Here is a 25,942-nt window from a genome sequence, read left to right on the forward strand (position 1 = left end):
CGCCTCTGTGAGCCGGTGGACATGGGCCCGCCCCGGCGATGTAGCTACTTTTCAGGCGCTGGCGAGTCAGGTGTGGAGCCTCTAAGACTGAGGATGGGACTCTGGGCTGTGGTTCTTCCCCACAGCAACCTCAGGACCCTCAGATCTTCCCAGAAGCCCTCTGCCTGTTCCACTAATGTCTTCTCCAAATGGCAGTCAAGCCCTTCTCTTAATAGAACTAGAGCCATTCTCTCCCTAGGCCAATATTCTCTACTCAGCCCCATCTCAAGCCCTTGTTCCCCGGGCACAAGTCTCATCCTGCAAAGGTCTCTCTTACTGCACTCTTTCCCCGGAAAAACGGGGAGTAGGAGAACAGGAAGGCAAGACTGGTCTGGCTTTTAAAAACCTGACCTGAGCTTGAAATGGCCAATTCCCTTGTGAAAGTCTCCATCCATCAACAGTGTCCCCAGTGCTCCCCTACCCATGTGGCCCCAGTTCTGCCGAACACACCACGTGACTGTCACATCCCACCCCCAGAGCAGTGCAGGGATTCAGCCCCAAAGGAAGCCAGGCTTTGCAGAGACATAGTATTTATTGAGAACCGTCTGCTTGAAAACCTCACCTATGTGTGTGCATGTGTGTGTGCATGTGTGTGTCCATGCGTGCGGGTGCATGTGTGTATGTGCGTGTGTTTGGGGACAGCGAGGCTCTCGGTCAGCGGTGCCATCAGACGGCCTTGGCCAGCCCCACGCGGTTGTTGGCCCTGTCAAAGACGCTGTAATACTCCCGGATGAAGACATCCCCCAGGATCCACTGCTGGGAATTATTTTCACCCTGGAAGCCACTGGTGCAGAAGCCCTGGTCCTGGGAAAGGGAAGGCCGACATGAAGCTGGTCCCAACCCCAGTTGCTGTGCCTCTCCGGACCCCACCCCCAATCACTCTCTCATCTATCGTTTCCTCTCACCCTTGAAATCACCTTCTGAGCTAAGCAAGCAAGTATCAGATTCATCTACTCAACAGATGAAAAAATTGATATTCAGAAATGAAGTGCCAGATCCAAGATCACCTGGTGGGTCCCCTCCCCATTCCCCCCACTGGTCCTCCCCAACCCCCCGCCCTCCTGCTCTCAGCACCTACGGCCCTGGTGACCAGCCAGAACAAGTCTGGGGACCCAAGACCTTGACAGTTCTGGGTGCTCAGGATTAGGTCAAAGCTGAAGCCAGCAGGGCAGTAGGGATGAGGGTTGGGTCCCCACAAAGCCCAGGTTATCAAGAAAAATCCCAGACAAAGCCCTAGGCCCCAGGGCTTAGAAGCTAGTGCAATGGATGGAGGTTCCTATGGGTGGCTGTGGTCCCGCCCATCCCACCCTCCCTCAGGCCGCTGGGCTCGGTTCTTCCTGTCTGCACCATTCCTCCCAGGATGAGGCTGCCGCAGCCACAAATGAGGCCCAAGGACAACAGGCCCCACTCCGAAAGGCCAGGTGGTCTAAATGCACGTCCTGCTCTCTCCATCTAGCCCATGCCACTTATCACCAATGTGCTGAGTTGCCAGGAGGGAGGAGGGGAGCTGGGTGAGCCCAGGCTTCCTCTCCGGAGACTCATACCCGGTTGGTGTAGGCGGAGGGCGTCAGTGGGTACATTCTGCTGTTGATCTCAAAGACCACCGCGGGCATGCTGCTCAGGCTGCCGCAGTCGATGTCAAACTAAAGACCAGAGGGAGGTCCTCTTAGAAGGACCATGGGTGTGATCTGACTGCCAGAAGCAGAGAAAGTCCCAGGCGGGACCTCTTCCTCTGCACTGCAGCCAAGAAGTGGGGAGGGACCTGCTACTCAGAGGACCCCAGGGAGGTCCTTAGACCTCAAAGGAGTCACACTGACGGGGACCAGCCCAGGTACAGACACCAGCTCGAGACCAGGAGTTGTTTGCCTCGACATTTCCCCTCCAAGCCCAGCCAGAGCTCCCAAGGACACTGAGAGCACTTAGCTGTCAGGGAGGAAGAGGGGAGACCCATGGGTGGAGGGGTACAAGAGGGCACAGCAAAGCTCAGTGAGTCAGGGATGTATGACCCTCCCTGGCGACAGGAAGTCAGATTGCAGCCACTGCACGAGACATGGGACCTCCAACAGCAAGTGAGCCAAAGCTAGAAAAGCTAGGCCATCTTGAAGGCCTCCCAAGAAATCCCAATCCCTGCAGGAATCCCAAACCCCTCACCATTTCCCTCTGTCATTTCTTCCATGTGCAAAGGGGTTCCCTCTTCAGGGGGGTCTGGGGAGGTGGGGATAAGGGTCTGGCCTCACCTCACCATACCGGTCCTGTGTGGCTCCGATGGCCATCTGGATGTTGAGGACGTCACTGCTTGGCCCGACCAGTACGGAGGTGCCTGTGTCCAGGATGGCCTGACAGCCACCATCACAGGCCACCACCACACCGCCGATGGTGACACTGCAGAGGGGAAATAGGATGGCCTCGCAGCACAACCGTCATCCACCCCTCCCTCCCTGGGTCCCTCCTAGCCTCGCCTGCCAGGATCCTTGGCAGGAAGGAAGTCCAGCCACCACGGATCCTTTTCTTTGGGCTCCTTCCTGGAGCCCCCATAACTTCCTGGACTCAGAGAAAAGACCCGAAACCATTTTCTCCCAACTCAGTGGCTAAATGGAGGCCACCTGACCTTCTATGGGACAGAAACTTCAATGAAACAACAAAGTCACGGGCATTAAGGGGTGGAATGAGTACCACACTGGTTGCCCAAAGATCTGGTTTCAAGCTTTCTCCTGCAAATTTATTTCACAGGCGCTGCAAATTTATTTATTTGCTGCAAATTCCCCAGTCTTCTTACACTCAGGCTTCTTATCTACAAAATGGGTACATTAACCACCCCGTTCTTGATTTCCTCAAGGGATGGTCGTGAGGTTCAAAGTCGATGTTAGTAAATTACAAAATGAGGATAATCACAGCGCCACCCTCACAGGGCTCTAGTGAGGACTAAAGCAGGCAGTCATATCCTCACCCAGTGCAATGCCTGGCAGGTAGCGGTGCTAGATAAGCACAGCTAATCTTATTAATCAAGTGTAAGTGAATGTTTAGCGTCCTCACTGACAAAGACACTTGGCCTTGGAGCATCTGATTCATACGCTAATGTGATGGTCTTACGAGCTACCGGGCTGACACCCAGACCCTCACATCCCCACACCTGGAGGCAGCCTCTGACGGGGCCACAGCTGCCGCTCACCCACCTGTCCAAGGTGAACTGCCAGTACTTCTGCAAGGTCACAGGCACCCAGTGCAGGGATCCTGTGTAGTAGGACGGGTCAATGGCCCCCAGCGTGAGCATGCTCTCCTGGCCATTCCTGAAACCAAGGAAAGTCATGATGTGGGATTCCGACACCCTGGCTCTGTGAGGAGGTAGCCCAGCCCCACACAGGGTTAGATGCGATTCAGACCCTGCTGCACTGTCCTCCCGGCCCCCAACACCCTCCTCCACCCCAAAGGCTTCAAATGAGCTCTCCCACTTTCCCGGTACTCCAGGCTTTTCTTTGATATCAGCTGCAGCATCCTTTCTCTCTGAATTCTGCAGCACCCACCCAGGCTGAGGCAGCGCTAGAGCCCAGAGCATGGTCATTACTGTGGGAGGGGAGGTCAGGAAGTAGGAGGTCACTTGCCTGCCAGGCTCTGCTCAGGCCACTGTGTCCCTGCCCCCCACCACTCAAGGCTTTCAGCCCCCAGCCCTTTGGCCTCCAGTAGGGGAAGGGGTCTTCAGCGAGGTCCCACATGCTCTGGATGAAAACTGCCACCCCAGCCCAAACCCTCTCTCTTGCTTCTGGGACTCTGTCTCATGGCCAGGAAACACTGGCGCACTGCGGTTACCTGCTTCTCACTGCAGCTCTTGTTCCTTGGCTTCATCAAGCTCCGTCCCACCTCCAGGCTCTGACACATGCCATCCCACTGCCTAAAATGTGCCATCCCTTTGTCTCACCTGTATATCACCCACTCGGGCCTCAGCAAAGCTTCCCCTGGCCACTCTCCACACACATAGCTCGTCAGACTGGGCTGCCTGTTACTATTAAGCCTTCAGTACATGCAGATCTCCCCTGCAGGGAGTGCTCTTATCACAACCGTCATCATAATTGTATACGCAATTATGATGTGTGTGTTGTCCGTTTCCCCTGCTAAAAAGTTGACTCCCAGTTTGTCCTGTTTGCTGATGTATCCCCGTCTCCTGGCACAGCCCCTGCACATAGTAAGGGCCCATAAATATCTACTGAGTAAATGAATGAATGAATGCACCTATTTACCCCCTGCATGGGTTACCCAGCTCCTTCTCCTGGGTGTGGTTCCCTTCTGCCAGTCCTGCCACCCACCCCTCTGTCTAGCAGAGCTGCCCCATCAGGCGGGTAGAGTGGGGAACACTGGACTGGGAGTCAGGAGCCCTGCGTCCCAGACATGGCTCGTCCACCAGTTTGAGGGTGACCATCCCGCCCGGGCCTCAGTTCCCTGCATATTGAAAGGAGAAGGTTGGACTCCTTTAGAGCCTGCTCTAAACATCTGTGAGTCTCAGTGACATCAATAAATGATTACTGAGGCCTGCCGCTTTGGAAGAAAAGAGGTTAAAAGCCCCTATGCAGAGATGGATTCAGGCTTCCTTTTTTACATGCCAGAAATGAAAGTCAAATTCTGGCCCAGTGGACTCTGGCTGCGTCAGTGACCCTGCTGGGGACCTTTAGACAGGAGGTTGGATGTGCCTGGAAGCAAGGAGAGGTTTGCTTGGATGCCGGTGACTACCCTTGTGTTGCAGTGTCCCCAAGGGGTGGACACTCCTCAGGCGACAGTCCCCGCCAGGACGTGGAAGTGCAGCCCACGCTGGGCGCAGCTCCTACCCGTCCATGTAAACCGAGAACAGGTCTTGGGCCACCAGGTGCCTGTTCATCATGTTGTCAAACACGGGGACCGAGTACTCAGAGGCGAGGGAGGGGTAGGCCAGCCCCAGGATGCCATCGAACTCGGAGTAGGTGAAGACGTCACCAGGTTCCTGGGTGCTCAGGCCCACAGTCTGCTGGGGGTCCACAATGTTGGAGACCTGCAAGAAAGGCAGAGTGACCTCCACCAGGGGGCCCTGCAGGCAGAGGACCCAGAAAGGTCGAGGGTGAGGCTCTGCCAGCCCGCCCTCCCTCTTTTAGGCAGCATAGTTATGTGAGCGTAAGAGAGAAAAGCCTCCTTTCCCAGCTCTGTGCTGTGGTTTTGAGGGAACTGGTCTGATGAGGCAGGGGACTGGGTGGCAGGGGAAGAGAGAGCATGGCTGGGGGTGCGGACAGCAGTGCTCATGGTGCAGAAGTTGGGGGTGAGCCCAAAGAAGGGCGTAAAACAAGGGACGCTCCAAGGCCCTCTGCCAGCCTGAAGCCCTCCCATCAGCTGCTGCACCAGGGCATCTCCCAGGGAAGAGCCGTGGGAGCAGCATGATGGACAGAAAGAACACGCACGCAGTTTGCATCGAAAAAGATCCCGCTGTGCATCCTTGCTCTGTCGTGTGCTGTGTGACCTTGGACAAGTACCTCTCTGAGCCTCAATCTCCTCATCTGTTACAGGGAATAATAACACCTGCATCTCAAGGCAGTGCTTAGACTAAAGAATATGAATGCTGAACATTTATCGAGCACTTAGTAGATGTATGATCAGTGAAACTTTATCGGCACTCTGCGAGGAAGTGCTAACTCCAAAGTGTCCTATCAACCTGCCCACTTCCCTGGAAGGCTGACGCGTCCACTAGCCTATTCTGAGCTCTCACAGTGGCCCACCAGGCCTCCTGCTTCTACTCTGTCCCCTTATAACCCATCCTCCACACAGGCAGCCAAAGCGAAATTGAGAGTGGAGGTCATCATGTCACCCATTGCTCCAGAGGCTCCTGAAGGTATTCAGGGTGAAACCTGCGTCCTAGAGTGCCCTCATGCTCTGGTCCTGCTTCTCATCCCTCCTCTCCCTCCTCTGCTCCCTTAGCTCACCCTGCTCCACCCACACGGATCTTTCTCTTCCTTGGGTGCCTCACTCATTCTCACTTCATGTGAGACTTCTGTGGGTGGCAGGGGGGAGGGAGGTCCTGACCCTTGAGCCTCTCTCTCCCACCCCCTGCCCAAGGTGGGTGAGCGAAGACAGCAAGATGCACCACGGCTCAGGCCCACAGCAAGGGCCAGCTCCTCCGTGAAGATGCAGGTTTCCCCGCCAGAACCCAAAATAGCAGAAAATAGCAAAACCTCGGCATGGGAATCAGCCTTCCAGAGGTCTGTCTGCTGGGCCACCTCAGTCAGTGGCTCTGGTGCTGACTCTTGGGGAGGCCTGAGCTGGGAGGGCAACTGCCCAGCCAAGGGAAGAAGCTGAGGAGAGGGCTGTCAGCAGAGAAGGGCTGTGTCCTTTTGGGCTTGAAGTAGAAAAGTCTTCAGCCAGACTCCGGGAAGAACTAAAGGCAGATCAAGGTGAAGAGCACCAAGGGATGCTGCTTGATTTTTAATCTTAGATGGTGAATGAGGATGAAAAGAAAGATGTTAACATGTATTGGGCACTTACTATGTGCTGGCCACTGTATTAAGTACTTCAGAAGCCAGAAAGGAACAAGAGCAAGGGGAGCCCTTGTCCAGAGGGCACAGAGGCTCTCTGACGTGAAAGAAGATGCTGCTCTATGACTGATCGAGAGTGAGGTCAAGCCCAGAGAGTCGGAGACGTGGGTCTGACACTCAGCTCCCATCGTCACCCAGCTGTGCGACTTCAGGCAAGTTATCAGCTCATCTGAGCCTCGGGTCCCTCATCTGAACGATGGGGATGAGAATACCTTCCTCAAAGGGCTGTTGAAAGAACTAAATTTAAAATGAGATCACACATGTGACGCTGAAGAGCTCAGAACTGGCACAGACTCAGGATTCAGGACTCACTATGGCAAGGTCAAGTGAGAAAAGGGTTAGGAGAATGGTCACCAGACCCAGAGAAGCCTGTCAGGTGGGGCACAGCCCAGAGCCTGGGTGTCTGGGTGGGAGAGTGGCTGGTTGGGGGGGGAGGCGAGGGTTGGCTGGCCCCAAGCCCCACTCACAGTGACGGTGTCGTAGCCCAGGAAGCCCTGCATGCTGCCCGTGCCGTACTGGATGGACAGGGGCTCGCCCAGGTTCTGGAAGGTGGACGACATGCTTGGGTCGAAGCGGTGGTGATTTTCTGGAACACAGACTCAGAGTTAGTGGGGCCTGTAGCATCTTCTCACCACTCGACAGGGCCAGTGGGGGCTGAATCCTCACCAGGTCTTGTAAGCATATCGTCTAAATACTAACGATTCTCTCTACTGAAAATAAGCAAGAAAATTATTCCTTGCTGCTCAACCCAACTTTCTGACCCCCAGTGCTACCTTCGTAGCTACCAAACAAAAAAAAGGAAGAAGAAAACCATCCCTGTGGTTTCCCGAGACCGGCTTCTACCAGCTTTGTCATTTCCCTCAACTCTTTTTGCTTCGCTAAACATTGGTTTCCTCACCTGGTAAATGGGGATAAAAAGAGCACCAACCTCCCAGGATTGTGGGAGAAATAAATTATTTACATATATTAAATGTTTACTCAGGGGCTTCCCTGGTGGCACAGTGGTTAAGAACCCGCCTGCCAGTTCAGGGGACACGGGTTCGATCCCTGGTCCGGGAAGATCCCACATGCCTCGGAGCAACTAAGCCCGTGCGCCACAACTACTGAGCCTGCGCTCTAGAGCCCTCGAGCCATAACTACTGAAGCTCGCGTGCCACAACTACTGAAGCCCGTGCAACTAGAGCCTGTGCTCCGCAACAAGAGAAGTCACCGCAATGAGAACCCCACACACTGCAACTAGAGAAAGCCCACGCACAACAACGAAGACCCAAAAAAACTCAGCCAAAAAAAAAAAAAAACAACAACAACAAAAAAGTTTACTCAGTACCTCTCACTTCATTCTCCCAGGACCCACTGGCATGCTGTAGCCCCATTTTATAGAAAGAAAAACTGAGGACCCGGGAGGGAAGGAGTCTGTCTTGGCTCCTAATAGAGCCAAAAAAAAAAAAAAAAGGAATAAAACAAAGTTCCCTCATTTCTCACTGGTGCTTTATACATCAGCCTGTGATTTGCACACCTTCCCAGCCTGTGGCCATTTGGAAGGGTTGAGCAAGGCTGGGCATGTCCAAGCAAGCTCTCCTTCCCCCTACGTTTTCCCCCAGCCACCCTGACCGTGGCTGGCAGAGCAGAGGGGTGGGCAGGGCGCGGGGGGGTGGGGGGGGTCACTCACGGCAGGCGTCGCTCTTGCAGTAGACAGAGGGCACCCAGAGGTCAGAGGAGCCGGTGTCAAACACCACAGTGAACTCCTGGGGCGGGGTCCCAATGTAGATCTTCCCAAAGTACTGACTCTGAGGACAGACAGCACTGGGTGAGGGCAGGGAGCACCGCAGGGGGGTGAGGGCTGATGCTCGGCACAGAGCCTGTTCAGTTCTGTAGGCCCCGTGCTTTCTGCCCACAGACCTAGGAGGCTGAGGGGGAAGAAACGGAAGGAGGATCCCTGGGGGAGTTCTTTATTCCCGGTCCCCATGCTGAGCTCCGACCCCAGCCATGTTTGGCTTGCCCCTCCCGCAAGCCCTACATCCACTGCTGGAATCAGCCCCCAAAGCATACACTGGACCAAAAGGTAAGCCCTGTCTGGTAGGGAGCCTGCGCCACACTGCCAGGGGCAGGGACATAATGATGGGGCACCAGCTAGGTACAGACCCCAGACCCGAGCTGTCCTGGCCACCCCTCCTTTCCCGCTCTCCCCACGGGTCAGTACTGGGGCCGGGGCGGGGATGGGGATGACCTAAATAAGGAAACAAGGACACAGAAGAGAAAAACAGCAGGTTGTTTACTGTCAAGAGTGACAGATGAGAGAGACAGTCTCCAAAAAGGAAGAGGGCACAGGGGGCACTCCTGCCATGTCCCAGGCAGCTGAGAGTGGGCACCAGCTGCCCCCTCCCTGCCAAGCCCAGCCTAAGACATGGGTTCCCTGGGCCCAGAAATGCAGGCATGAGGTTGGATCTGGGAGCAGGCCATGTACCCCCGAGGGATGATGTCCACAAGAAGGTTGTCTGAGGTGGAGGGATTGGTTTTACAGGGCCTGCTGGCCCCTGGGAGATACTGAGGGGTGGGAGACGGCCTCACATCCCCCAGGGCGCCATGACTCCTGAAAGAAGGAAAGAGGCAGGGGGCATCCAACACACTCTGTGGGAATCATTACGGGAAGGCAAGCAGAGCCACTCACATCCAGGTAGCTGGTCAGGGGCTCGCTGGCCACCTCCCCGAAGCTGGAGTACTTGCTGCTGACGGCAGACTGGTGTTTCTGCAGGAAGTCCTCCAGGAGCCCATGCTCCTTTAGTGCCTTTCTCAGGGGTTTGCCTTTGTGCAGAGGGATCCTGAGGAGAGGGGAAGAATTAGTGATGAGGTGGGCATCTCCACAGGGCTGCCCAGCCTCGGAGAAGTGCCCAGAGGCTCTGGGCTCCATAAGCCACTCCCCCAATCTTGTACCGTAACCCGAAGTACAATAAAAATTGTATTCTACATCAGTTCACAAATCCGCGCCAGCCCTTACTAAATGCAATGCACTCTGACATTTCCTACTCCTTTCTCTTTTTTAATGCTGGTAGAGACTCAATCAATATATTTTATGACCCACTAATGAGTTTTGCAACTCCAAGGTTTGAAAGACACTAAGCCTACTCTCATTCAGCCTCCAATTCTTACTGTGGACCTACTATGTGCTGGGCACCGTATGGGGCACAGGGGACACAATGGGGAAAAGGGTACAGTCTTACCTTCCAGGAGCATACTGTCTGGAGAGAAAAACGGTGTCCCCCACACCCTGGAAAATGCTATGACAACGCTCCTACCCTTTGCCAACCCCTGTTCTCTGCTCTCTGGGCAGCCTAACGTGGGTGGAAATTCTTCAAAGGGTTTCAGCACAGAGTATGGTCCCCAGGGAACTTGGTTAGAATTTAGATGTTGGGTGATGGAGGCAGATCAGCAGGAAGAGAATCAAGAAGGAAAACAGCTGGTTCAAGACCTGGTCTCCCCAAAGCCCTCAGAGCTTCAGCTTCTTCTCTGCAAAATGGATTATCTCTTCCTTTCCAGCCGTCTCGGGGCCCTGCTGTGGACCAACTGAGTGGCTTAACCTCTCCGGCTCTTAGTTTCCTCTCCTGCAGATTGAAGGACTGGAGCGTGATGGTTCCCAATGTCCCTCCCAGCTCTAAGAGTCACATGGTCCTCCTCTGTGGGCCTATTTTAAGGACAACTGGAGACTACAGGTGTGAAAGTGCTCTGAGAGTAATAAAATGGCAGCAGGTTTAAGACCCATAAAGAAAACGGGTTTTCTCATGTTGTTCATGTCCCAAATGGATCCCACATGGAACAACCTCATATGTGAGTTATGGTCTCTCGTCTGGCGCCTCCCACCCCCAGCCCTCAGGTGTGACTTCAGCTGGGACCTGATCTATAAATGAAAGGTTCTCGAGACATTTCTCAGCCTTTGTCTCTGATGATAGGAAAGAACTTCAGCCCAAAAGGAAGGAGGCTGGACTGAGCTCCTGGGAGCAAGCCCACAGCTGCCCTTTCCCATGTCCAAGCCCCCAGTGCTTTCTGCTTTTTCCAGCTCCGGTTCTCACTGGCTACAAGATCCACTGGCTGAGTGCCTGCCGACTCCCACACTAGTAACTGCAACTCTGCTGAACTGCCCCATCACAACACAAGACCCAGAGAGCCTCCGTCAGGGCAAGCAAGCGTCAAAGGCAGTCCACCGCCCCACTATGGCGGCCCTGAACACAGGCTCCAACCACCATGAAACTTCCACCCACTCCTGCCTCCAGGCCTGTGCTGAGGCCACCAGATGCCTGACACTTGGAAGAACTCCACTTTCAGGACCACCACGAGCAGCCCCCACTGGTCAAAGACACTGGACCTCTTTTTAGGGATCCTGCTTCCTAGGGATGGATTCAGGTTTCCCTGGGCTAGGGCCTTGACAGGGCTCGAACCTGGGAACCAGACGTAGTGTGACGTCATTGGCAAGAGTCTGGGACCAAGACTGGGACCACCTGGGACCGAGTCCTGGCTCCTCCATGTGGTCTTGGGCAGCTCAGGGACCCTCCCTGAACAACAGTTTCCTCATCTGTAAAATGCAAATAATATATCTACCTAACCCCTGAGGCTTAGTGATAGTATAGGTAAAGACCTAGTTAAGTGTCTGGCACCTAGTAGCAAGCAGCTCCATAAATATCAGTTACTATTTTGGGAGGAGAACCTGGGAACTTCACCCACAAAGGATTTGGACAAAATAAAGAGAACTTTATTATTTTGTTTAACAGATGTACACATAGCTCTTACAATGTGCCAGGCACTGTTCAGAGCATTTTACAAATACGAACTCATATACCCCTCATGACAACCCCATAAGATGGATATTTCTGGGCTTCCCTGGTGGCGCAGTGGTTGAGAATCTGCCTGTCAATGCAGGGGACACGGGTTCGAGCCCTGGTCTGGGAGGATCCCACATGCCGCGGAGCAACTGGGCCCGTGAGCCACAACTACTGAGCCTGCGCGTCTGGAGCCTGTGCTCCGCAACAAGAGAGGCCGCGACAGTGAGAGGCCCGCGCACCTCGATGAAGAGTGGCCCCCGCTCACCGCAACTGGAGAAAGCCCTCGCACAGAAACGAAGACCCAACACAGCCAAAAATAAATAAATAAAATAAAGAATTATAAAAAATGGTTAAGATGGAAAAAAAAATTATTAAAAAAAAAATGTATATTTCTGTCATCCTAATTTTACAAATTTATGTTAAGTGGTGTTAGAGAGTTACGTTAGTGATGGAGTTGGGGATCAAATCACAGGCAGTTTAACTCCAGAAGCCATGCCCTTAATCTCCCAGGCAGCCCATCTGACCCCCTGTTCTCGTTCACCACGCCCTGAAGAGAGTAACGGAACGCTTTAGAGGGAAAGGCCCAAAACACAAAGGCAAGACTCACCGGGAGCGACTATCTTGGGAAACTGCAGCGTTTCCTTGAGGACTCCCCGGGGGAACAATGGCTGGAAGACCATGGAGAGACCCACACAGAGCCGATGCATGCGATGCCCATCCCCTCCCCTGGGGCCTGACACCCACCTGGTGATCCCAGTGCCCTGGGAGAGAGCGAGGACTGCAAGTAGCACCACGAGACACCTCATCCTGGACCTGGGTCTGGCCACCACTCTAGCCAGTGCCCACTCCCACAGCCTTTATAGAGAATGCGGGGCTCCCTCTGGCTGGGAGCCCAGGCTGCAGAGATAGCCCCGAAATTCAGGCCACTCCACAAACACATTAAGATAGCACCCAGACTACACAACACCTGCTCTGATAAGGGCCACTCCAGGGACTTCAAAGCTGAAGGGTACACATGCCTGATCTTCAGGCCAGGAAATGTCACTCACACCTTCCTGATCTGATTTCCCCTTTCAAACAGGACTTCTTGGGCTAACACAGGTGGAGCCACTGCCAGAGCCCTATCTCATGTCCCACCTTATGGTCTGTAAAGAGACCTGTTCCCAGTGAGCCCCTTCCTGCCCTAGCTGCCTCCCGTCCCTGGGCCTGACTTCACGGGAGCCCCAGCCGGCCCTATCCTGGAGTCTCCCTGCCCAGTCCTCCCAGCCCAGGTTTCCAGGGTCCACTCAGTCTACTCCCCAAGTGGCATCTGAGGCCGAGAGTGCTTGTTCAGTCTGTCATCTCCATCTAAGAGAGACACAGATCCAAGATTCCTGCTCCCCCAGGGTGTGGCCCTTTGTTCCATGTTGGAAGGGCATTGGGAAGGGGAGGGAGTAGACACCAGATCCCATGAGCAGTTGGGAGGCCTGAGGAGGGTAAACGGGAAGGGCAAGCATGTGCCACACATGGAGGGGAAGGAGGAAGCTATGACATGATGGTCAGGTTTGGGGAACAGGTTAAGCGCATCTAAGCCGCACACAGAGGACCCAGAAGAGCTTCTCGGAGGCACACATGCAGGGGCTTGTGATGAGAAGAGGGTCCCAGGGTCCAGGCCAGATTGGCCAGATATGCTCTCAGGCCTGTAGCCTGGGAGAGAATTAGGACAAAAAAGGAAAACAAAACTTAGTCACGAAAGTGGAAGTCACATCCCAGGAGTGAGGGGAGGCTATGAACTGGAAGATCACGCTCAAGTCAGAATAAGGCAGGGGCTTTGGGACCACAGGTGTGAGGGAGACCAGAGTGCCAGCCACCCAACCCTGTAGGACAGATGTCTGCAAAGTGAGGGAGGCCTGGTGGTGTGGAAGAGGGAAGCATGGACCTGAAACAGAGAGGGCAGGTTGGGCAGCTGAAGAGGTGAGCATGTGGTGGGCCTGTGGTGGGTCCCGGACATGGGCAGGGGGTGGTCTGGGAGGGTCAGATCCAGAAGCTCCTGTATTTGACTTGTAAGGACCTCAGGAGGCCAGTCGACAGGGAATCTGAGTGTTTTATGACAGGCCTGAGGAGGACAGGCAGACCCCATCCTGGCCATGCAATGTCCACCCTCACATCCTTTCCCAGTAGTCCAGGATGCTGCTGCTTCTCAGGCCCCAGGAAGCAGCCATGGGCACATCCAGCTTTCCAAAAGCACCCTCACAACATCATCAAGGCACCCTCCCTTTCCAAAACCAGGGAAGCAGAGAGAAAAAAACGCCACCTAATGGTACAGCTTGTTTCCCATTTCCTTCCCTGAGAACGCCACCCTGCCAGGCCAGGCAGGGCCTCCGTGTCCTGTCCCAGTGGCCCTGCATCCGACAGGTGTTTCCTCCCACACATCAGCACCTAGCATGCCACATAGTAGATGCTCAATAAATGCTTGGTTAAGCAAATGAATGAATGAATGGTCTTGCCGCCACTCTTGAGGAATAAATAGCAGGCCGCATCTTTATTGTGTCCTGCAGATGAGGAGATGGAGGCTCAGAGAGGTTAAAGGGCTTGCCCATAAGGAAGAAGAGCTTGAACTGCCACAAGACTCTTGGTCTGATGCTCTACACTATACCACAGGGCCCAACAGGCTGTGGGAAGTGCATGAGTTTACAATGTCGAGTCTGGGGCAGCACTACTTCTAGCTCACTCCTCTCAACTTCTGGACATTCCTTGGGACAGCCATACTTATGAGCAATGGGCCCATTGGTAGCATCTGGGGCTGGGACCCGCAGGGGTCAGCACATCAGGCAAGAGTGCTGTACCACCCCGCTCCATGCCACCAGTGGCCCAGCCTGACCCAGCAGCAAACACTACTGGACAATGAGTCTTGGAAGTCAGGCTCAGCCCCCTCTCCCTCAGCAATGTGACCCTCAAAGGCAAGAACCAAAGCACTGGTTTCTCCGTGTTTATTCACAAGATGGGGATCATTCTAACACATTCAAGTGCACGCTATCAGGAAGGCTGCCCCAGACTGCACAGGATGTTAAGACTGTTTATCCCCGGGAAGCAGGCCAAAAACTGCAAAAAGCTTTTAGAAAAGCCACGATAAGATTTCATCACTGGGTACCCAGAGCCAGGTGGGAACGACTCCCCTTGGTCTAGATTCCTTGAGTCTGGGAACTGACCCACAAAAGCAGCTCAAACAAAATCAGGGCCCAGGGACAGCCTTTCCTGGGTACCCAACCTTGTGACCTCCACTCAGATGTGAGCGGCAACGACACCAACTCAACTCATTCTGAGAATCTCCTATGGCCTCACACTGGACAGAGACGTGGAGCTGGTGTCATCTCCACCCCCAGGGAGCCACAGTCGGGTGGGGGACAGATTGGCCCTGGCATGTGACCCTGCTGTGATCCAAAGGGCCAGACACCTCCTCTGCAAGGGCTAGTTGGCAGGGGAGTGTGGTTTCTGTAAAGTACATGTGGGATGATGCTGGGCTTGAATCCTGGGTCTCCATGTGTAATTACCCTGGGCTTGAACCCTGGGTCTGCCACATGGTGTTGTGACCTTGAGTGAATCCTTTTACTTCTGTGTGCCTCAGTTTCCTCTTCTGTAGGGTAGAGACAATGACACTGAGAGGGTCATGTGAGGGTCAAAGATAAGAGAGTCCAGGGCTGCTGTTTGTTAGGCCTTCTACAAGTAGGAGGCATAGCGACTGCGGTTGTGTGACCTTGAACATTTCAATCATTCCCCGGCCTCGGTTCCTCATCTGTGAAATGTGGGATTTACAAGCTCATGGAGCTGGTCTGAATCTCAGATGTGTCCACAGCAGCAGTTCTTTTTGTGCTCTATGAATCAGTTGAATTTCTGCACTGTGCCCCGAGCCCTCCAGACTGAGGGGCAAATTAACCTTAGCCATTTTTGCACAGTGCCCCACAGATGTGCTTTGGCACACGTGACTCTCCAGCCCACCAAGTTTACGGGGGCGTGGGAGGGCGGCAGTGCCCTGTGTTCTTTCCTTGTCCCTGCCTGGGCCCCTGTTGCCTCCGTGTCTCACCTGAGCTCCTAGCCTTCTGGAAGCTGCCACGGTCATACTCCCCCAGACAGGCCACGCGGCCACTGCACCCTGATCTTGCCACCTACCTGTGCCACTGACAGGAAGCAGGGTCCAGGTCCCCACCACTCAGAATCTGCCTGACTCCCCTGCCTCTGCCTTCTACACCCTCTGAGGGAGCCCCAAATTCTCCCAGGGCTTCAGGAGAAACACATCCTGACCTGGAAACCCTGCAGGTCCCTTCTGCTTTCTGCCCTGCCCACATCTTCCCTGAGGCAAAGAACGGTAAAACTGGCTTTTCCTCTCCTGAAGAAAAGAGAAAGGAGAAAAATGAGAGGATTTTTTTAAAAAATGATAAATCAGTACCTCAAAATATTATTCAGCCACACTAAAAGCCTATACCTCGTATCATGTGCTTAGTTAGTGTCAGGCACCATGCATTTACTCTTTTAAAAGGTCTCCATATTACAGATGAGCAAACAGAAGCTTAGAAAGCTTAACTAATTTTCAATATCACTCAGCTAATAATAAACGGAGCTGGGATTGAAACTTGGGTCTGTTTGATTCTTGACGGTGCAGCCTTTCAGTTTGACCACGTGACCCTCCCAGCACCAAAATCCTGCAGTTCAGCGAAGATGACCACATCACATCCACACTCAACAAGCCTGGGGATGAAGAAGATAGGAGGGGTCCTAGGGTCTTTAATGCAGCTCAGCTGGGAGAGACCTCAGAAGGGCAGAAACCTGGAAAACACATCAGAAGACTGCCCTGCACATTTGTAAGTCCCTACCCTTCTCCCCTCCTGCCCCCAAAGTGATCCCTGTGAGTGATATACTGGCCGGTCCTCCAGCCATGGTCAGCAGAAATTTGGGGGGAGACCAGCACCCAGCCTCCAAACCTGCAACTCTGTTTGTTCTGCATCAAGTGACCTGAGCCCTGGGAATGTCTGCCCAATGCCTCATGGAATTGCCAGGTCCTCTTGGGAGAAGGGTGGGGTTGGGGACCCTGCCCTGCACACACAGGAGAGCACATTGTGAGTTATGGGAAACAGCAACAGGGAAGCCCATTCCATGCTGAGCACAAGGGCAGCTGTGCTTTCAGAATGGGAGGAAGAAAGGGGAGGATGGTTGAGAGGGAAGGGTCAAGGCAATCCCCAGCTCCGATGCAGAACTCGCGGCCACCGGCAAACCAAGTCTCTGGATCACTGGCTCATGCATCTTGAGATCATGTTTTGCTTTATAAATACAGTATTAAGGAATCACTAAATAGTTGGGGAAGAGGACTTGGTCAAAAACTAATAGCATTGTATCGATGTCACTTTCCTGGCTTTGATATTTGTACTGATTTTGATTTTAATATTTATAAGGAAATGTCCTTGATTTGGGGAGACATACTGAAGTAAAGGAGCATTGTGTCTGCAACTTACTTCCTAAGAGATCAGAAAATATATATATATATGTATATATATGCAGAGAGAGAGAGAATAAAGCAGGTGTGGTCAGATATCAACATTTGGGATATCTGGATGAAGGTCTCAGGAATTCTTTATATTTCTGTAAATTTGAAATTATTTGTAAATAAAAAGTTTTTAAAGATTGAGATAATCTAAAGACCTCTCCAAATAAATTCCTTATTTATAAATTTGACATCCAGCATATTCAGAAGGAAGAGAATGGAAACCAAACAGCAAAAGAACCAGCTACTCAGCACCCAGGGCCCTGCTCCAGGGGAAAGCCATTCAGCTAAGGCTTTGGGAAGGGAGACTGGCAGCTTCCTAAATCCCATTTGGGCCTGTTTTTTAACTAGGGAGTTGAAAAGGGGAAGAAAAGTGGGGTGGAAGCGAGGAAGAAAAGGATGGGAAGATTCTCTGGTAGAAATCAGGTTCCTCCCAACTGTGCCTCCAGCTTCACAAGACGCCCACATCATGACCGGACAAAGCAAGGCTAAAAGGGGACAATAAAGGTGGACAGGAAGGACACGAGCCACTGCAGGACGATGAAACAGAATCCGTGTCACGCATCTTGAGATCATGAATGTTTGCTTTATAAATACAGTTTTAAAGAATCACTAAGTAGTTGGGGAGAAGAATTGGATCCAAAATTTCAACTCCAAAAGCTTCATGACATTGGATTTGATGATGATTTCTTGGATATGATGCCAAAAGCACAGGCAACAAAACATAAATTAAACTACAACAAAACAAAAAACGTTTGTGTATCAAAGGACACTATCCACAGAGTGAAAATCTAACCCACAGAATGGGAGAAAATATTTGCAAACCAAATATCTGATAAGGGGTTAACATCCAGAATATATAAAGACTCCCTGCAACTAAACAACACATGCAAAAAAAACAAGTAACCTGATTACAAGATGGGCAAAGGACTTGAATAGACATTTTTTCAAAGAAGATGTACAAATGGCCAGGAAACATATCAAAAGGTGCTCAACATCACTAATCATTAAGGAAATGAAAATCAAACCACAGTGAGATATTAGCTCACAGCCATTAGGATGGCTGCTATCAAAATAAATAAATCAATAAAACCCCAGAAAATAACAAAGGTTAGCAAAAATACAGAGAAATTGGAACACTTCTATATTGTTGGTGGGAATGTAAAATGGTGCAGCCACAATGGAGATCAGTGTAGCAGTTTCTCAAAAAATTAAACAGAATTATCATATGATACAGCAATTACATAGCCAAAAGAATTGAAAGTAAAATCTCAAAAAGATATTTGTACACCCATGTTTGTAGCAGCAGCAGCATCATTCACAATAACCAAAAGGTAGAAGCAACCTAAGGTTAGATGGATGAATGGGTAAACACAATGTGGTATATACATACAGTAGAAGATTATTCAGGCTTAAAAAGAAAGGAAATTCCTTACAATTTGGTGGCCATTAATTTAACTTTGGGCTTTTTGGTGTATGCTAATTTAGTCTGAGATTTCAAGAAGATACATAGACATTTCAGTCCTCATTAATTAAATGAGGACATTTTAAGAAGTTGAAAGAGAATTTGTTTTCAAGTTGAGAGTATATTCTCTTTTAAAATCTACCTGATTATTAAATAGTTTCAATTTTATTTTTAAAAGCTGTGACTTGTTGAGTAGATGGTCCTGAAAGTACAAGTGAGATATCAACAGGCTGTGTATACAATAAAATGGTTTTATTTTCAGTTTTGCAGCACAAAACACTGATTAGTCTAAGAAACAATCCACACCATTATTGGGTTTTGTTTTTTGTTTTTTGCCTGATTCAGGTGTCCCTTGAGTGATATCCCTTAAATGTTCGGGGTTGGGAGTCAGAACCAGTTATCTGGCTTCTCTTGTCCATGGCTTAGGTTTGTTCTTGTTGTCAAAACTGCTCCCCGCCCCCCGTCAATGGTGTGACACATGTTCATGCACATTGTGTTAAAATGAGTACATCCTTGTATTTGTATTTTTGTTTTCAACATTGCCAAGGTGCTATGGGAAATTAACACAAAATTAGAAAAAATAAAATTATTAAAAAGCAAAAAAAAAAAAAAAGTAAGGAAATTCTGACACATGCTACAATGTGGATGAAACTTGAAGACATTATGGCAAGTGAAATAAGCCAGTTTCAAAAGGACAAATACTGTGTAATTCCACTTATATGGGGCACTTAGATAGTCAGATTCATAAAGACAGTAAGCAGAATGGTGGTTGGCAGGATGTGGGAGGAGGAAGGAAATGGGGAGTTATTGTTTAATGGGTATAAATTTTTCAGTTTTGCAAGATGAGAAGAGTTTTGGAGATGGATAGTTGATGGCTGCACAACAATGTGAATGTACTTAATGCCACTGAACTGTACACTTAAAAATGTTTAAAATGCTAAATTTATGTTATGTGCATTTTACCACAATTTAAAAAATTAAAGTTCACTTGTAACTAAAAAGAAACACACGAGGAGAGGAACCAAGATGGCGGAGTAGAAGGATGTGCTCTCACTCCATCTTGTGAGAACACCAGAATCACAACTAGCTGCTGGACAATCATCAACAGGAAGACACTGGAACTCACCGAAAAAGATACCCCACATCCAAAGACAAAGGAGAAGCCACAATGAGACGGTAGGAGGGGCGCAATCACAGTAAAATTAAATCCCATAACTGCTGGGTGGGTGACTCACAGACTGGAGAATACTTATACCACAGAAGTCCACCCACTGGAGTAAAGGTTCTGAACCCCACGTCAGGCTTCCCAACCTGGGGGTTGGCAATGGGAGGAGGAATTCCTAGAGAATCAGACTTTGAAGGCTAGTGGGATTTGATTGCAGGACTTCGACAGGACTGGGGGAAACAGAGACTCCACTCTTGGAGGGCACACATAAAGTAGTGTGCACATCGGGACCCAGGGGAAGGAGCAGTGACCCCAGGGGAGACTGAACCAGACCTACCTTCTAGTGTTGGAGGGTCTCCTGCAGAGGTGGGGGGTGGCTGGGGCTCACCATGGGGACAAGGACACTGGCAGCAGAAGTTCTGGGAAGTACTCCTTGGTGTGAGCCCTCCCAGAGTCTGTCATTAGCCCCAACAAAGAGCCCAGGTAGGCTCCAATGTTGGGTTGCCTCAGGCCAAACAACCAACAGGGAGGGAACCCAGCCCCACCCATCAGCAGTCAAGCGGATTAAAGTTTTACTGAGCTATGCCCACCAGAGCAACAGTCAGCTCTACCCACCACCAGTCCCTCCCATCAGGAAACTTACACAAGCCTCTTAGATAGCCTCATCCACCAGAGGGCAGACAGCAGAAGCAAGAAGAACTACAATCCTGCAGCCTGTGGAACAAAAACCACAATTACAGAAAGATAGACAAGATGAAAAGGCAGAGGGCTATATACCAGATGAAGGAACAAGAAAAAAACCCAGAAAAACAACTAAATGAAGTGGAGATAGGCAACCTTCCAGCAAAAGAATTCAGAATAATGATAGTGAAGATGATCCAGGACCTTGGGAAAAGAATGGAGGCAAAGATCGAGAAGATGCAAGAAAGGTTTAACAAAGACCTAGAAGAATTAAAGAAAAAACAAACAGAGATGAACAATACAATAACTGAAACAAATACTACACTAGAAGGAATCAATACCAGAATAACTGAGGCAGAAGAACGGATAAGTGACCTGGGAGACAGAAAGGTGGAATTCACTGCCACGGAACAGAATAAAGAAAAAAGAATGAAAAGAAATGAAGACAGCCTAAAAGACCTCTGGGACAACATTAAACGCAACAACATTCGCATTATAGGGGTCCCAGAAGGAGAAGAGAGAGAGAAAGGACCAGAGAAAATATTTTAAGAGAGTATAGTTGAAAACTTCCCTAACATGGGAAAGGAAATAGCCACCCAAGTCCAGGAAGCACAGAGAGTCCCCTACAGGATAAACCCAAGGAGAAACACGCCGAGACACATAGTAGTCAAATTGGCAAAAATTAAAGACAAAGAAAAATTATTGAAAGCAGCAAGGGAAAAACGACAAATAACATACAAAGGAACTCCCATAAGGTTAACAGCTGATTTCTCAGCAGAAACTCTACAAACCAGAAGGGAGTGGCATGATATACTTAAAGTGATGAAAGGGAAGAACCTACAACCAAGATTACTCTACCCAGCAAGGATCTCATTCAGATTCGATGGAGAAATCAAAAGCTTTACAGACAAGCAACAGCTAAGAGAATTCAGCACCACCAAACCAGCTCTACAACAAATGCTAAAGGAACTTCTCTAAGTGGGAAACACAAGAGAAGCAAAGGACCTACAAAAACAAACCCAAAACAATTAAGAAAATGGTCATAGGAACATACATATTGATAATTACCTTAAACGAGAATGGATTAAATGCTCCAACCAAAAGACACAGGCTTGCTGAATGGATACAAAAACAAGACCCATATATATGCTGTCTACAAGAGACTCACTTCAGACCTAGGGACACATACAGACGGAAAGTGAGGGGATGGAAAAAGATATTCCGTGCAAATGGAAATCAAAAGAAAGCTGGAGTAGCTATACTCCTATCAGATAAAATAGACTTTAAAATAAAGAATGTTACAAGAGACAAGGAAGGACACTACATAATGATCAAGGGATCAATCCAAGAAGAAGATATAACAATTATAAATATATATGCACCCAACATAGGAACACCTCAATACATAAGGCAACTGCTAACAGCTATAAAAGAGGAAATCGACAGTAACACAATAATAGTGGGGGACTTTAACACCTCACTTACACCAATGGACAGATCATCCAAAATGAAAATAAATAAGGAAACAGAAGCTTTAAATGACACAATAGACCAGATAGATTTAATTGATATTTATAGGACATTCCATCCAAAAACAGCAGATTACACCTTCTTCTCAAGTTCGCATGGAACATTCTCCAGGATAGATCACATCTTGGGTCACAAATCAAGCCTCAGTAAATTTAAGAAAATTGAAATCATATCAAGCATCTTTTCTGACCACAACGCTATGAGATTAGAAATGAATTACAGGGAAAAAAACGTGAAAAGCACAAACACATGGAGGCTAAACAATACGTTACTAAATAACCAAGAGATCACCAAAGAAATCAAAGAGGAAATCAAAAAATACCTAGAGACAAATGACAATGAAAACACAAGGATCCAAAACCTATGGGATGCAGCAAATGCAGTTCTAAGAGGGAAGTTTATAGCTATACAAGCCTACCTAAAGAAACAAGAAAAATCTCAAGTAAACAATCTAACCTTACACCTAAAGGAACTAGAGAAAGAAGAACAAACAAAACCCGAAGTTAGGAGAAGGAAAGGAATCATAAAGATCAGAGCAGAAATAAATGAAATAGAAACAAAGAAAACAATAGCAAAGATCAATAAAACTAAAAGCTGGTTCTTTGAGAAGATAAACAAAATTGATAAGCCATTAGCCAGACTCATCAAGAAAAAGAGGGAGAAGACTCAAATCAATAAAATTAGAAATGAAAAAGGAGAAGTTACAACAGACACCACAGAAATACAAAGCATCCTAAGAGACTACTATAAGCAACTCTATGCCAATAAAATGGACAACCTGGAAGAAATGGACAAATTCTTAGAAAGGTATAACCTTCCAAGACTGAACCAGGAAGAAACAGAAAATATGAACAGACCAATCACAAGTAATGAAATTGAAACTGTGATTAAAAGTCTTCCAACACACAAAAGTCCAGGACTAGATGGCTTCACAGGTGAATTCTATCAAACATTTAGAGAAGAGCTAACACCCATCCTTCTCAAACTCTTCCAAAAAATTGCAGAGGAAGGAACACTCCCAAACTCATTCTATGAGGCCACCATCATCCTGATACCAAAACCAGACAAAGATACTACAAAAAAAGAAAATTACAGACCAATATCACTGATGAATATAGATGCAAAAATCCTCAACAAAATACCAGCAAACAGAATCCAACAACACATTAAAAGGATCATATACCACGATCAAGTGGTATTTATCCCAGGGATGCAAGGATTCTTCAATGTATGCAAATCAATCAATGTGATACACCATATTAACAAATTGGAGAATAAAAACCATATGATCATCTCAATAGATGCAGAAAAAGCTTTTGACAAAATTCAACACCCATTTATGATAAAAACTCTCCAGAAAGTGGGCATAGAGGGAACCTACCTCAACATAATAAAGGCCATATATGACAAACCCACAGCAAACATCATTCTCAACGGTGAAAAACTGAAAGCATTTCCTCTAAGATCAGGAACAAGACAAAGATGTCCACTCTCACCACTATTATTCAACATAGTTTTGGAAGTCCTAGCCAGGGCAATCAGAGAAGATAAAGAAATAAAAGGAATACAAATTGGAAAAGAAGAAGTAAAACTGTCACTGTTTGCAGATGACATGATACTATACATAGAGAATCCTAAAAATGCCACCAGAAAACTACTAGAGCTAATCAATGAATTTGGTAAAGTTGCAGGATACAAAATTAATGCACAGAAATCTCTTGCATTCCTATACACTAATGATGAAAAATCTGAAAGAGAAATTATGGAAACACTCCCATTTACCATCGCAACAAAAAGAATAAAATACCTAGAAATAAACCTACCTAGGGAGACAAAAGACCTGTATGCAGAAAACTATAAGACACTGATGAAAGAAATTAAAGATGATACCAACAGATGGAGAGATATACCATGTTCTTGAATTGGAAGAATCAATATTGTGAAAATGACTATACTACCCAAAGCAATCTACAGATTCAATGCAATCCCTATCAAATTACCAATGGCATTTTTTACGGAACTAGAACAAATCATCTTAAAATTTGTATGGAGACACAAAAGACCCCGAATAGCCAAAGCAGTCTTGAGGGGAAAAAATGGAGCTGGAGGAATCAGAGTCCCTGACTTCAGACTATACTACAAAGCTACAGTAATCAAGACAATATGGTACTGGCACAAAAACAGAAACATAGATCAATGCAACAAGATAGAAAGCCCAGAGATAAACCCACGTACCTACGGTCAACTAATCTATGACAAAGGAGGCAAAGATATACAATGGAGAAAAGACAGTCTCTTCAATAAGTGGTGGTGGGAAAACTGGACAGCTACATGTAAAAGAATGAAATTAGAATACTCCCTAATACCATACACAAAAATAAACTCAAAATGGATTCGAGACCTAAATGTAAGACCGGACACTATAAAACTCTTAGAGGAAAACATAGGAAGAACACTCTTTGACATAAATCACAGAAGATCTTTTTTGATCCACCTCCTAGAGTAATGGAAATAAAAACAAAAATAAACAAATGGGACCTAATGAAACTTCAAAGCTTTTGCACAGCAAAGGAAACCATAAACAAGATGAAAAGACAACCCTCAGAATGGGAGAAAATATTTGCAAATGAAGCAACTGACAAAGGATTAATCTCCAAAATATATAAACAGCTCATTCAGCTCAATATTAAAGAAACACACAACACAATCCAAAAATGGGCAGAAGACCTAAATAGACATTTCTCCAAAGAAGACATACAGATGGCCAAGAAGCACATGAAAAGCTGCTCAACATCACTAATTATTAGAGAAATGCAAATGAAAACTACAATGAGGTATCACCTCACACCAGTTAGAATGGGCATCATCAGAAAATCTACAAACAACAAATTCTGGAGTGGGTGTGGAGAAAAGGGAACCCTCTTGCACTGTTGGTGGGAATGTAAATTGATACAGCCACTATGGAGAACAATATGGAGGTTCCTTAAAAAACTAAAAATAAAATTACCATATGATCCAGCAATCCCACTACTGGGCATATACCCAGAGACAACCGTAATTCAAAAAGACACATGCACCCCAATGTTCATTGCAGCACTATTTACAATAGCCAGGTCATGGAAGCAACCTAAATGCCCATCGACAGACGAATGGATAAAGAAGATGTGGTACATATATACAATGGAATATTACTCAGCCATAAAAAGGAACGAAAATGGGTCATTTGTTGAGATGTGGATGGATCTAGAGACTGTCATACAGAGTGAATTAAGTCAGAAAGAGAAAAATAAATATCGTATATTAACGTATGTATGTGGAACCTAGAAAAATGGTACAGATGAACCGGTTTGCAGGCCAGAAGTTGAGACACAGATGTAGAGAACAAACGTATGGACACCAAGGGGGGAAAGCCGCGGGGGGGTGGGGATGGTGGTGTGCTGAATTGGGCGATTGGGATTGACATGTATACACTGATGTGTATAAAATTGATGACTAATAAGAACCTGCTGTATAAAAAAATAAATAAAATTAAATTAAAAAATTAAAAAAAAAGAAACACACTCTCGTGAACCAAATATAAAATGTGATATACTTCTCTTTAAAACTCACAGTGTAAAAGATGGACAACTCCACATGTTACATCCTCTCTTTGAACATCTGGAAAACTAGCCCCTCCCTGGAGTGGTTCCCCAGGGACCTGCACCATTGTAAAAAGGGAAGGACCCAGAGTCTGAGTCACGGGGTTTCCAGAACTGGAGGAGACTGACACAGCCCTCAGTCCTTGAGTGCTCACTGTGTGTCAGGTGCCCCAGACTTACCCTTGGTCATGTGATCCCCACTCCTCCAAACCTCATCATCCTCATCTGTAAACGTCTACCTTGTGGGGTTTTTGTGATGATAAATGAGCCTATGTCAGGTGCCTGGTGGACAGTAGGCATTCAATAAATGTACGCCCTTATTATTATTCTCCTCTCTTCTAATCACCACCAAAGGCATACAGAGTGGATATCATTACCCATATTTTACAAATGAGAAAAATGAAGCTTAACGAAGTTAAGTCATTTACCCAGCTCCCAGATCAGAATATGGTGGTGCCAGGATTTCAATCCAGGACCCGTTTGACTCCAAAACCTGTGATCTTTCTACTCCACCCTACTTGGGCTTCATTTAATGGATGAGAAACCTGAGGCTTAGTGA

General features: G+C 48.3%; 1 protein-coding gene across 1 annotated transcript; it reads right to left on the reverse strand.

Annotated features, from left to right (window-relative positions):
* Nucleotides 1-705: 705 nt before the first annotated feature.
* On the reverse strand, nt 706-12,198 carry LOC133088319 (chymosin). Its single transcript, XM_061186197.1, has 9 exons — nt 12,137-12,198; nt 9,250-9,400; nt 8,251-8,368; nt 7,049-7,167; nt 4,854-5,053; nt 3,213-3,326; nt 2,277-2,421; nt 1,584-1,682; nt 706-843 (listed from the first exon to the last, which is right to left on the reverse strand). Exons 1-9 carry the CDS (start codon nt 12,196-12,198, stop codon nt 706-708), a joined length of 1,146 nt encoding a protein of 381 aa, XP_061042180.1.
* Nucleotides 12,199-25,942: the final 13,744 nt, after the last annotated feature.

Source organism: Eubalaena glacialis, chromosome 3, assembly GCF_028564815.1.
Source record: "Eubalaena glacialis isolate mEubGla1 chromosome 3, mEubGla1.1.hap2.+ XY, whole genome shotgun sequence".
Taxonomy (NCBI): domain Eukaryota; kingdom Metazoa; phylum Chordata; class Mammalia; order Artiodactyla; family Balaenidae; genus Eubalaena; species Eubalaena glacialis.

What these genes read in the sequence shown, in the direction of transcription:
- LOC133088319 (XM_061186197.1), bottom strand. Translation starts at nt 12,198, where the DNA reads ATGAGGTGTCTCGTGGTGCTACTTGCAGTCCTCGCTCTCTCCCAGGGC. An exon ending in CAGGGCACTGGGATCACCAG is followed by an intron (nt 9,401 to 12,136) that starts GTGGGTGTCAGG and finishes CCCTCTCCTCAG; the next exon opens with GATCCCTCTGCACAAAGGCA. An exon ending in CCTCCGCCTACACCAACCGG is followed by an intron (nt 844 to 1,583) that starts GTATGAGTCTCC and finishes TCCCTTTCCCAG; the next exon opens with GACCAGGGCTTCTGCACCAG.